This window comes from Zootoca vivipara, chromosome 2, assembly GCF_963506605.1.
Source record: "Zootoca vivipara chromosome 2, rZooViv1.1, whole genome shotgun sequence".
NCBI classification, from domain to species: Eukaryota; Metazoa; Chordata; class Lepidosauria; order Squamata; family Lacertidae; genus Zootoca; species Zootoca vivipara.
Window position 1 is genome coordinate 98,658,526 of NC_083277.1, and position 13,752 is coordinate 98,672,277.

Genomic DNA, 13,752 nt, shown 5'->3' on the forward strand with positions numbered 1-13,752 from the left:
CTTTTTGCCTGCAAAGGAGAGAATTAAAACCACAGGCATATTATTAAGAGTGGTCCCTACATTTTTGCACTGCCATGAACAGATCAACCTTTGGTTCCGACAGCTGAAGCGAAAGCAAAACATTTCCACGGACTTGTGTTGTATCTCTTACTTCAGATTGTTGACTGATTACCTGCAAGACTCACATTATCGATTGTTGGGTTCTACACCAATCCGTCGAAAACTGTTGGGAATACCTGTTGAGAAGAACCTTGCCCAACTCTGAACCGCAAAATGTAAATAAATGCCTCTGCATTCGGAAGGGCTGGGGAGTGGGAGAACAATACATTCAAAATGCAAATATAAAATACCCCACTAACATTTAAAACCCAGTTCAAAAAAGCAACACACCAACATACTAAAGCCTGCTGGTTTAACCTTTGCTTCCAAAAGCCAACCAAACTGGAAATGTCTTCTGAAAGATATTTAGGCAAGTTCCCAAGGGGAAGACTTGCCTGGGGCAGCCCCAAAGAATGCTTCTTACTGCCATGTAATACAAAGATGGCATCTCCAAGAGCTGTCTTGTTGCCAAGGGAAGGAGAACGTCAAGTATTTTCAGAGTTTGGAAGGTCAAAGCCAGTGCTATGTAGGATTTGGGCTAGTGAGACCTCACAAAGGTCACTGGGTAAGTTTGGACTAGTCACTATCTCTTGCCTTCATCTATCTGTAAGGGTTTGTTCGTTTATTGTCGTGTCATGAAGAGTTGGACACAACTAAACAACAAGAAGGGTTGGTGAGAGTAAAAAAAGGGGGTTGGGGAAGAAGAGAAAGCCCCATACTCTGCCCTAGACTCTTGGGAGGAAAAGCAGGGTTTAATTTTAAAAATAAACATCAATAAATAAAATCAGTGACTCAAAGTGCGCTTGAAAGTCACATACAACACAATGGCACAAAAATCCTCACACTGACTCATCCATGCAAGGGCACTCAGTGATAGTGGTGCAGAGAAGGCTAGGCTTTAGGGCTGATATCCAGGACTATGCAATTGCCCCCCCCCCCAAATTGGCAGGTGATGGAGTCAGTGGGACTAGGACTCCTGACTGGCATAGACACACTGGAGCTTAAGCTCATTACCACAGCATTTTTAAAACAACAACACATTTAATAGTCAAGGGATGGCTGCTGAGCATGTACATGGTTACAAATGTTCATTTTATTATTATTTTTTACTATAAAAATGCATTATCCTTTTCTACAGCAAAACAGTACTCACTCCAAGTAAATGTTTTTTTACCATCGCGGCAGCAGAAGCACATTTCCTTCCATTCCTGTAGCCATGACGGTTCTAGCTATGAATTGAAAATGCCAAGCTGCACATGCTCAACACATTTATTTTATTTTTTTTTAGCCAGGGAGGGCAAATGGTTCCATTTGTTTTTTTGGTCTCATGTATCATGAAGGCAGACACACATGTAAAGAAGGAACTCCATACAGATGGAGGATTGGGAAAGACTATAGCAAAAAGGTTTAAAATTCACGGCGTGTTACACAGCAAGTTTGCCAAAATATAAAAATCAAAGTCAAATCTATGCTGGAGGTGTAATCAAGGGGAAGGAACGATGCACCACATGTGGTGGGGTTGTGGCAAAATGAACACCGTCTATGATGAATTTAAAAAGATGTTCAGACAAACTTTTGAGGAGAAACCTGAAGCTTTTCTTCTAGGCATTATGGCATTTGATATTTCAAATGACAAAGGGTGTTCCTATGTGCTGCAACAGCAGCAAGAATGTTAATCGCTAGAAATTGGAAGGGGAACAGGACACCAACAAAGGAGGAATGGTAAATTGTATGAGTATTCGGACTGAGCAGGAATGACAGAGGCGATTAGGAACCAACCAAACCAAAAACTCGAAAAGGAGCGGGAACGTGTAGAAGATTATCTGGGAAAACATTGTTCTCAGATAAAACCCTTGATGTGTTTCGACTAAATTTTGCAAAGTAAAGATCAGATAGAGAATATATATTATTATGTATTAAAAAAGGCAATAATGAAAAACAACAGCTGAAAAAAGACAGAAGAAGCCGTACTGAGGTGGTGGGAAGTCACTTGTGTAGAAATATTGTTATTGTTTGGTTTTTATATGTGTGCAATGTATGTTAAAGAGTGAATGGAATATGTATATGAATAACCAACTTAAAACTCAATAAAAAGCAATTAAAAGAAAAAAAAAGATGTAAAGCATGGAACGTAAATTGTGTGCTCCACAACTGAAATAATACTGTCTAAATCCTCTGCCTCCGTCGGAAGACCATTAAGTCCAGGGTCTTAAATTACCTAGCTGTGCCACTAGCTGCGTTCTGCACCAACTCATCCTATGTGAAGCAAAACTTGCAAAGCCTCACTATTATGAAGGCATGGGTGAAAGTCACCAAATCCAGACCCTGTAAGTGTCCCTATTTTCCAGGGACAGTCCCAGAGTTACAGAAGCCGCCCTGGTTTCTGATTTGATCCCAGAATGTCCCGCTTTTCCTTAAGGCGACGGCGAGCCTGTTTTCACTGGAGAAATGTTGGAGGAGATGCCTCTGTTTTCATCGGAGAAATGTCGGAGGGTGCCAAAGAAAGAGCTACGGTATATTCTGTTCTTTGCTGTGCAATTCAACCCGCAATATCCGGCAATCTGCACAACCACAGGCTCTCATTTTATTTCCCCGTGACCTTGAACGGAATCTCTCCCCCCCCCCCCGGAGCTTGTCAAGTTTGAGAACGAGGGCGTGTTTCATGAAGCCAAATGGTACCCAATTTACTCAGGCCTTTGAACCCATGAGATTGTCCCTGCCAGAGACAAATCTAATAACAGCTAATCGCAAGCGCATGGCTCTGTACCGGAGGAGCCAAGGACTCTGTTGAGAACACAGGAAAGCGGAAGGTCTTTTTAATTTTTATTTTAGTACAAGTGTTTATTATTCATTTCCCAGTCAGTACATACAAATCAGGCACAGCTCCAAAAGGAGCCCGAGATGAGGTTAGCTCGCATGCGGTTTTTTTTATTTATTTAAAAAAGTACTGAACGGCATCGTTACAATGAGACGATTAAACAGCGTAAAACCAGGGCTCTCCCCGCCCCCCATGCCTTAAGAAGTTGTACACAGCCACATATAAGATGAATGTATAAATTATGTTGCCATACATGATATGTACAAGTTATCCTTGATAAAAGACACAGTGAGTCGTTGATGTCAAGTAATTAAAACCTTAGGAGGGCAACTTTTTGTACCTCTGCAGTTTTTTAGCACTCTTAGATCGTGGGCAGTGGTTGGGCAGAAGCATTTCTGAAGCATTTGTGCAGCCCAAATGCTACTCAGCCAGGCTGATGCTGCTTGAAAAGTCTCCCTTGCAATCCTGCCCATTGCTGGAGAAAAGTGGGCGAGGCATTACTCAAGGGAAATCCTGCCAATTGCCCAGGTTTGACAAACGCTTTCTGGCCTTTTTTTATTTTTAGTTGTTGTGCTTTGGTGTGGGTTAACTGTCGCACCTTTGTGTTTCCCACGAGAAGGGCTTATATATATTGCTTTCTGTTCCTGCGACACCAAGGTACAAAATGTGGAGCAAGTTCATTGGGAAAATCTGCCTGAGCAAATTTGACCTCACCAACGAAAGAAGGGAGGGGAGAGTTAAAACGGATTTTGGGAAAAGCTGAAACCAGACCTGTAAGGCAGGAGTGGCCAACGTAGAATCTCCCAGACGTTGTTGAAATCAGCTCCCACCAGCCCCAGTGAGATTGGCCCATGGGTCAGGGATAGAATCATAGAGTTGTAGAGTTGGAAGGGAAACCCAAGGGTCCTCTAGCCCAACCGCCTGCAATCCAGGATCTCAGCTAAAGCATCCATGGCAGATGGCTATCCAACCTCTGCTTAAAAACTTCCAAGGAAGGAGAATCCACAAGGGTGGTGGGAGGTGGAATTCCAACAGCATCTAGAGCAGGCATAGGCAAACTCGGCCCTCCAGATGTTTTGGGACTACAATTCCCATCATCCCTGACCACTGGTCCTGTTAGCTAGGGATCATGGGAGTTATAGTCCCAAAACACCTGGAGGGCAGAGCTTGCCTATGCCTGATCTAGACGGCAACACACTGACTACCCCTGAGTAAAAGGATGTCCTGGAAGTGAACTGACATTCCACTCATCCATTTAGACCAGGCATCCCCAAACTGCGGCCCTCCAGATGTTTTGGCCTACAACTCCCATGATCCCTAGCTAACAGGACCAGTGGTCAGGGATGATGGGAATTGTAGTCCAAAACATCTGGAGGGCCGAAGTTTGGGGGTGCCTGATTTAGACCTACTTGGATTCTCTCCCCCCCCCCAGAAATTCATCCATTGCCAGCTGGACCATGGGCATAGCTAGGGGAGCAGTGTGTGTGTGTGTGCGTGCGTGCCAGCTGCCCGCCCGAATCAAGTAAATAAATAAAAAACTTAGCTAAAAGTAAGTTTTAGTTTTTTATAAGTTGCAAGATTTAGACTCCGAAGCTGAGCTGTGGTTCACCATGCGGAAGGAGAAGAAACTCAGCAAAGAGCAGTTAAAAGAGCTGAACACAGCGGACCTAGTAAAAGTGGCAGAAATCTTTTACTCTTTTACCATGAAAAAGGCCCTTGCTCAGCCATTCATCCAGTACCCTGTGGAGAGTAAAGACCTGGTTAAGGTCAACGATGGACTCTCAATGAGCGTCTCAATGGGCGGGGCTCACTGAGGGTGCACAGAAAACTTGGGGGGGGGGAGAGAAATTTGAGAAGGAAGTGCTGAAAAGGTTTTCAGCCAGTCCAAGAAAACTTGTTTTAGTTTTTTTTTTAAAGGATGAAAAAAGATGTGCCCTTTGTAATTTTGCAAAACATACCGCATGAAAAGCACTCCCTGACGTTAATTTTTCATTTAAATTCCTAGTTTTCAAATGACTGGAGATTTTTGACAGATTTTTCTGAGCACTTGAGGTCAAAAAAAAGAAAGCAATTTAAAATGGTTGTTGTTGAGACATTTCATTCCGAAATCTGCTAGACAGAGGGTGATGACAGGCGGGTGTCCTGTGGCCCCCCCCCCCAATAAATCCTGGCTATGTCCATGAGCTGGACTTAACTCAGAGACACAGAAGAAGGGCAAAAGAGAATCCCTCTCTTCAGTACTGGGTGGAAATGGGAAATCGCGTTCCATTTCTATTGACAGCCAAAGTTGTGCTACAATCGCTGCAGTGATGAGCACCAGTTCTAGTTTAAAAGGACTCCCTCGATTAGCATCGATAACTTTCAAGAGTCTCTAAAGACAGTAGGTGTTCCATAGTCCACGACTGGACAAAAACAGACGAGACATTACTCTCAAGGGACATTGTCTGTCAGCGGCACCTTCTTGGCAATGGTCAGAGCCATTTCTCCCTACTACATACCAACCCAATTTTCATTGTTATTTTTATCCACCCCGCCCCGCCCTGCCCCAGCGCACTGAGAGAAAAGAATGCTTGAATACGTCAAAGTTTTCTCCTGCACGGGCAATGGCATTTGATTAAGAAAAATCAGTGCTAAAAACAGAAATTTGTAAATTATTCAACATATTAAAAAATAACTCACCTCACATGTAATTAATAATAATAAAAATCTTTTAAAAGACAAAAAGAAAGAGAGAGAGAGAGAGAAAGAGGTTATGCTCTTTGGATAGCCGATATAAAAACACTGGAAAGAATAACAACAATTATTGTAATACAAAGAACAAACAAAATGCATAAAAGAACAAAACAAACCCAGTTTGTTCTAAATAATACCTGAGGCCATCGAAGCAATGTTGGCTGAACTGTATGTTAATTCTAGTAACCGATGACGAAGGGAGAACACTGAGCGTGAATCTCGTACCATTCTACACCAAACAGGTGCTATGAAAAGGGCAATGGAGATGATGAAGTAGCAGCCAGAAATAGGCTTTTTTTTTTTGTGCAGAGACCTCTCTAGAGGGGAAAAAAAGAAAATTCGCTCTAGCGTTTGACTCCAAAAAGTGGGGTGTGTTTTTCTTTCGTGGAAAGCAGCCCAACTTCCCTTAGCTCACTGTACGCCGCGGATCAGTGTTTGTTTGTTTTTTACTTGTACAGTGTACTGGTCTTTGTTATTTGCTCTTAATAAAACAATCAAACGAACAAAAACAAAAAAAGAAGCCCGAACCACACCATCAACAATGGGGGTGGGAACCTAGCCCTCAAGTCAGTGCAGAGGGAAAGCCTGTGCATAAACTTCTGACAGTCCAAACCCTAATTTCACCCCGTCTCCACCAAAAAAAAAAAAAAGAGGTTTGGGGAGGGCAATGCACTGGTGGCAGGAAGGGATCAGGAGGAAATGGCGAGTCGAGGAGACTTCGGAGCAGTTCCCTCAAAGGATGGAAGCACTGGGTACCATCCTTCATGTGCGAGGGAGGAAGACTAAACATTGTGAGAGAGAAAAGGCCGTCGGTCGAGCACCTGGGATAATCCCTGGAAGGTTACCCATAGTGCCAGCGGGTGTCTTCTTCAGCCAACTCCCTCTCAGAGAGCCCTTCTGCATCGCTGTGGAGGCAATTCTCTTTCCCCTGCTGTCCGTGCGCCTTCAAGTTGTCACTGGGTTTCCCACTATAGCAACATGGTTTGTTGTGGGCTTTTGTCTACAAGGTGAGTGCTAGGCTGGAAATTCGGGGCCGTGCTGTCGCCTGTGATCATCATTAACCGATAGATAGGTGGCTCGCATACTTGGAGAATACTAGGGAGAGGAGAGAGAGAAGGGGGACAGGAATTATGCATCTTGCAGTTCTCAACTGCAACGGCTTAGGATCGAACTGACAAAGACTATGAGATGACCATCCTCCCCAACCCCACCATTAAATGTGTGTGTGTGTGTGTGTTTTTAAAATAAGAAGTCCTGCAGAAAGAACATGGGATGCTGCAAAAACAGTTCAGGACTCTTGGAAGCTACGTTGTGCTTCAATCTAGGTCTCATGTGGCTATGAAACAACATCCCAACCATTGGCAGCGGGTGGAGTGAAATGAGGCGGCGATAGAAAAGCACCCAGAAAAAGAGAGGGGAATGCTGGCAAGGGGGGAATGGACCTGGTGTTATTTGGAAAAGAAAGCAGGATAGGTGGGGGAAGTTGAAAGCACACGAAACATGCCACTGAAAATTAAGGACCTACGTTTTCTCCACCCAAGAGTTACAGGCAAAACAGTGGGCAGAGAGGAGGACCATCTGTTTTGAAAGTGCCACATATTTAGACACATGGAACAAAACTCATCTGCTAACTATGCCGGTTTTATTTCGTTTGGGTAAATTACTGACAACTTTTTTTTTTAATCGTCACAGTAAATTCCTTCCTCCAGCTACAGATGAAAATGATGACCCCCTTCTCTAAAATCTGTTCTGCGAGTTCTTCCAACCCTCTGAAGCAGATCGGGTGGCAGTGGTGGGGGACGGGGACATGGGAATGAAGGCAGGAAGTCCTGTTCCGTAGGCAGAACTCCTTGCGCTGTTAGCAGGACGACTTCACTGGATACAACCCCCGTTAAGATTCAGGCTTGCACTCTTTGTAGTACAAACTGAGGCCGCAGACTTCATTTTACTAGAATCCCAGTAGCCTGTCAACATATGTCAAAATTAAAAAGCAAGGCTGCATACTCAGGATCTTTTCATAGTTAAGGCATAAGTAACCAGTGCCAGGTAAGTGCCAGTATGCACTCTTGTTTAAGAGAATGAGTGTTACCTTTGTGTTTTGGACCAAGGTCTACCTAGCACAAGATACTGTACTTTTCCGTGTATTAGACGAGGTGTATTAGTCAGTGGTCCACTGATGGCCTGAATCCTGCATTCTGTCTACCCTATCCTGTATAAGCTTATTAAAGGTAGAAACTATTCTATGGCCATTTCCAGAGAACTGACCCTCAGTCCCCCCAATAAATATGCTGCAGTTCTCAGCAGTGCTGTACGGCAAATTTATGCGGGTACCAATTCATGAGCGCCTTTGCCCTTGCATGTCTAACAAGGTAGAATCTGTGACTCACATTCTTTTATTTTGTGAATTTTATAGTGAAGAACAAGCTCGACTTATTTTACCCCTTTTATCAAAATTTACACCCTTACAATATTAATTGGAATTCCCCACCCCACCCTGAAATCTTACGAAAATTCCTTCTGGAAGATTCCTCAAGCCCAGTGTCATATGATGTGGCCAAATTCTGCACTTTAGCTATTAAGAAACGTAAATCCCTTCTATTGAGTGACACATTGCAACTTCCTTTTGTGTTAATTGTTCTATTTCTGGTGATGTTATTGCTGATTTTCTTTTGTTTGGAATTATGATATTCTGTATTGCTGGCTTTTGCTGTAATAAAAATCGAACTTGAACTTGCTGCAGTCCCATGTGCGTTGGGTGGGCCCTCCATGTACCCCCCAGATGCTGCTTCTGTTGTAGAGATGTCAGATGTTCTTAGTATTCAGCAGCCAATGTGATTTTAGCAAATCAAGTTTTGGTTTTGGATCAGGAAGACATGGGCTCAAAATGCTAGGAAGTCCCATAAAAAGACACAGGCAAGTATGATATTCTCCTCTCTCAAAGCCTAGCTCACAAGGTTGTTGTTGCAAGGATAAAACCGCAACATATTTTTTTTTGGTGGGGTGAGGAGAGAGAAGGTACACAAATGCAAATAAATCACAAGGGCCTGCAGCAGATTTCTTCTCTCATTTACAGCATCCACTGCCATTAGCTTCTTGAATGTGGTTAAAAGTCAAGAGGCAAAAGTCAAGGATCATCCATAACTTCTCCCTCTCCCCACACTCCTCTCATTTTAAAAAAATGTCTATTTCTAAATGTTCCTGAGGAGAATGTTTGAGGCAAATTTATGGTGGCAAAAAAAAGTAGGACCCAAAAGTCCAGCTTCTTGAAGCAGCCATTCTCACCCAACGGACAGGAAAATGCAGTGAGATCCAGTTTAATTTAACTGAGGAACCTAAGGATTTTTTCTGAAAGCTTTTTTGTTCCTGAAGTTCCACCTTTACCCACCGCCATTTTTTATTTTTTATTTGCTTTCCACCAGGGCTTTCCCAGCTTTGTAGCTGATGTTTATAACCCAATACAACCACTCGTGCATTTATTCTTATTGCACTAGTGGTTGTTTGGGGAGGCTGGGCCTTCATTTAAACCAGGCACCCCCAAACTTTGGCCCTCCAGATGTTTTGGACTACAATTCCCATCTTCCCTGACCACCGGTCCTGTTAGCTAGGGATCATGGGAGTTGTAGGCCAAAACATCTGGAGGGCCGCAGTTTGGGGATGCCTGATTTAAACATATTGGTTTTTAAAAGTGGAAAACTCATGACACCTCACCAGTCTTCAGTGTATAAAGCCACATTTTGAGCTTTCCTATGAAAAAAACCAACTCCTTTCCATTTCAAGAACTTTGTAAAGCCAGCTCCAGAGCCACACGGTTAAGTTTTGTTTAAAAGAAACAGGACAAACCAATATTGCCATCTCAGCTAGCTAGGTGGGTTGTTTTTTTTAGGTGTCAGGTCTGAAAAATTTGTGTTGAGGGAAAAGAGCGTCTTCCAAATCGCAGCATTAAGGAAAATGATTCACAGTCTTATTTTTCTGCAGCTCAAAAAAAGCTCAAAAGCCTTTCCTTGGGGGATTTAAATTCCATTTAAATTGGGCTGTTCAGAGTGTGAGGGAGGGGTTTGAATTAATCCGACTGCACTCACAGTTTCATCATCACCCTTGAGCTTTTGCAGCTCCAACCTCTGCAACAGCAGAGTCCCAATGTTTAAACACCCGATTTAAAAATAGTTCCCGTAAAAAGAAGGAACGACTGTCACTTAGGATTAAAAAAAGGGATGTCGCGGATGCTTGCATTCTAAGTGCAGCTCTTCTGCTCTTTTTGAATTACCATCAGGGTGGCAGTCCTGATGCACAGCCCAGGGTCTTGGTTCCCACCTACTGATGAAGCTACACATGGAGCTTTCCCAAACCAAGACTTTAGGAACAGCAGAAGCAGCTGTGAAGAAAGGAGTTCAGGGATATATATTTTCCAATAAGTTGTGTGTCTTTGCTTCTCAATTTGTATGGTGTTATTTTACGCACTGCGACTTGCTGTTATTTTTTATTGATTGCAGTTTAGAAACAAGAGATGTTCTATGAATGTCCAGGACACTGTAGAGCATATTCTCTTTCATTGCCCATTGTACAGTCAACGTGTGCTGTCCCCTCTTTTGGGTGGTGTGGAACCCCAGCAAGGTGAAAGTGTGGGATTCTGCCTATCTGATGTTGACCAAAGGGTAACGGCGGGGGTAGCCGAGTTTTTGGTAGCAGTCCTCCAAGGAGCAGGTTAACAAGGAAAACCACAGATTCTACATGTATATATATATATATGTCATAGCTGCCAAGTTATCCCTTTTTAAAAGGGATTTTCCCTAATGCTGAATAGGCTTCCTCGTGAGAAAAGGGAAAACTTGGCAGCTATGATACATGTATGTAGCCAACTCCTGCCTCTTTATATATATTTCAAGGCTTTTATATGTTATTTTCTCTTTTATGGTTTTATTTGCAAAATGCCTAATAAAGGTTTGATAAGTAGAAATTATTAATTGTAATTGTTAAGAGCGAGTTTGTTTAATTATTGCTCCCTGATATTTAATTTTATTTTGCACTATTATATTCTGATGGATGGTTGAACATTACTTTATTTGATACAAGTTGATTATTTGAAAGTTATGTTCCTATTATGACAATTCTGTATTGGAACAGATTTGTTATAAGGCGCATGCGATCTTTGTTGTTTCTTCAGCTTGTAAACCGCCTGGTGTATAGTAATATAGAAAGGCGGTATACAGATTAAAAGTGAAATGGAAAAAATGAAACGAAATGGGAGAGCTGCTGGTCCCCCATCACTGATTTAGTCACATTTGAGGTGAATGAAATAATGTTATCAAAGAGGCTCAGTATCCTGCTTGCATCAAAAATATAATTTGCAGCAATGCTCTAAACTGAGTTACTACTGGATGATGCAAAATAAGCCCAAAGGGTAATTGTGTAATTTTGTTAAATGAAGGAAAAGTGTTTTACTGATGCATTTTTTTTTGTTTTTGTTACTTTGGAGTTATTCCAGTGGCGATTTTATAGTTAGAATGTAATTCCTTCTCTAATTGGCCAATATGTACATCTAATTCATGGTTTCCCAAGTTGGGTCTCCAGCTGCTTTTGGACTACAACTCCCATCAACCCTAGGACCAGTGGTCAGAGATGATGGGAACTGTAGTCCAAAAACATCTGGAGACTCAAGTTTGGGAAAGCCTGGTCTAATTCAATAAGAACAGGTGTTTGGTGCCCTCAGGCGCCGTTCGCTTTGCTTGAAAACGGGACTTCCTAATTTCCCCCTCCCTTTCTGTTCTAAATCGAGCTCTTTAACTCAGAAAGAGGCAGGGCACTGTTTGCACGAGGAAAAAAACAGAGAGAGTCTTGCAGCACCTTCAAGGCCAACAAATTCCCAGTGACGAAAGCCCTCGTGGGACAGAGCCCGCTTCATCACATGCACAAAGTTCTGTCCTCATTTGGCAAGTGGTGATAGTGGAAAGTTGTTATTGCAAAGTGAAGCCAGAGGGGCACAAGGCATGCATGCAAAGAGACTGCCACGTTATGAGCATGAGTTGCAAAGGAAATTCAGTCAAAAGAGTTCAGGATGCAGAGTGAGGAGGATCAACTCCTGATGATGAATAATGCACATAAAGCATGCAGAGAAAGATTATTGCTTTCTGCAAGTGACCAAGCCATTCCAAATCCCCATTGAGTCCCGTTCTGCTGCCATCAAACCTGCCAATGAACTCCAACATGGCAGCTTCCTGCAGGATCCTGACTTTTAAAATTGCCATTAACGTTTCATCCCTTCTACCCCCACTTTTGTCTGCAAAAAACTTAAACCATGATAAATCTTTTTGTCTTTTAAGGTGTCACTACTCTCCCCCCCCCCATTTCTCGTGCAATAGATTAGCACAGGCATCGCCAAACTGCGGCCCTCCAGATGCTTTGGCCTACAACTCCCATGATCCCTAGCTAAAAGGACCAGTGGTCAGGGATGGTGGGAATTGTAGTCCAAAACACCTGGAAGGCCGAAGTTTGGGGATGCCTGGATTAGCATGAGTAAACTCCATGGGAATTGGTCTATGAAGCACAGGGGGGAATCCCTAGCTGGGTAAAGCAGAATGAAACTGCAGCATTAATGTTTCATTGTATCATATTTGAAGAGCTTCTACTAATTGTCTATTTAAAGCAGCATTTGCTTGTCAAATGTTTATACCGAAATAACAACAATCAACCCTATTCACTTCACAGGTTCTCAGCATGCTGAGTGTTGGGGATCATTTGGCCTGTAAACTAATCAACGGGGTGTGTTTTTTTAATTATTATTTTTAAATTGCTCTAATTCAGGCATAGGCAAACTCGGCCCTCCAGATGTTTTGGGACTACAACTCCCATCATCCCTGACCACTGGTCCTGTTAGCTAGGGATGATGGGAGTTGTAGTCCCAAAACATCTGGAGGGCCGAGTTTGCCTATGCCTGCTCTAATTACTACACCATTCCCCAAATTATACTGTACTTTTCCGTGTATAAGACTACGTTTTTTTTCTTTAAAAATCATGCTAAAAAGTGGAGGTCATCTTATACATGGAAAGTGCGTAGGGTGGACGTTTGATTGGTTGCTGCCGTGGCTGTCAGCGGCTATTGTGCGTGTTATTGGTTGCTGTGTCAATGGGTGGTGTTGACTGGCTGACGCTCTGGCAGTTGGGTGGGAGATTGGCAGCTTCTTCCAGTGATGGGACAGACAGGAGGTGGATTTCGTGATGCATGCAGTCGAGCGATTTTCAGCAATCTCCCCTAAAAAAGCTCAACCACCCAAGGTAATTCCCCCCCCCAAAAGCTCAACAACTCCGTGCCATTTCCCCCCATTTTCTTAAATTTGAGTCCCCCAAAATAGGGGGGGGCGTCTTATACATGGGGACGTCTTATAGATGGAAAAGTATAGTATGCAGCAGGCCTCAGTAATGCGAAATCTCATGGGAGGCAACTCTAGCAGCCTGAAATTCTGGGTGCCTACCAAGCTTTCTTTTTTGCATTATCCCATTCTGGGGGAAACCTCCAGTTTCATCCAATGGAATCCACTAAACTAAGCACACCTACTGCAAATCAAAAGAATACCGGAACCCTTTGAATTCTGGAGGTTCCCATGTTTATGAGGGTCAGGGGAAACGTACAGCACACAGGGAAGTGACGGGAAATCACCAGGGAGGGGAAATAAGCCAACTTCAGCCCCAAAACCAAGAAAAGATACAAACAGAAAACAGATAAGCAACTTACTCTTGAAGGGCAACATAGCTCCAAAACAGTAGATGCAAAAACAAAGCAAAAGTTAGCAGGCAAGATGTGTTTCAAAGGAACGTTATGCCAAACTTAATAAAGAGCTTTTGCTTAAGAGCGAAGCAAGTTTTCAGAAAAACAGGGAAGGATTATTATTTTAAAAAAAAAGGAAGGGGGGAAGCAAGCAAAGAGTATATACTCATCTTCTAGATCAGGCATCCCCAACCTTCGGCACTCCAGATGTTTTGGACTACAATTCCCATCATCCCTGACTACTGGGCCTTGTTAGCTAGGGATCATGGGAGTTGTAGGCCAAAACATCTGGAGGGCCGCAGGTTGGGGATGCCTGGACTCGATGGTTAGAACTTGAGCAGTT

General features: G+C 43.0%; 1 protein-coding gene across 1 annotated transcript in view; it reads right to left on the reverse strand.

Moving 5' to 3' along the window:
• Positions 1 to 2,912: 2,912 nt before the first annotated feature.
• TTYH2 (tweety family member 2) overlaps positions 2,913 to 13,752 on the reverse strand; it is an 83,488-nt gene continuing 72,648 nt past the window's right edge. The window contains exon 14 of the mRNA XM_035104098.2: positions 2,913 to 6,745. Coding sequence (XP_034959989.2) covers positions 6,665 to 6,745 — 81 coding nt within the window. The 3' untranslated portion in view covers positions 2,913 to 6,664. The remainder of the gene's footprint in view (positions 6,746 to 13,752) is intronic.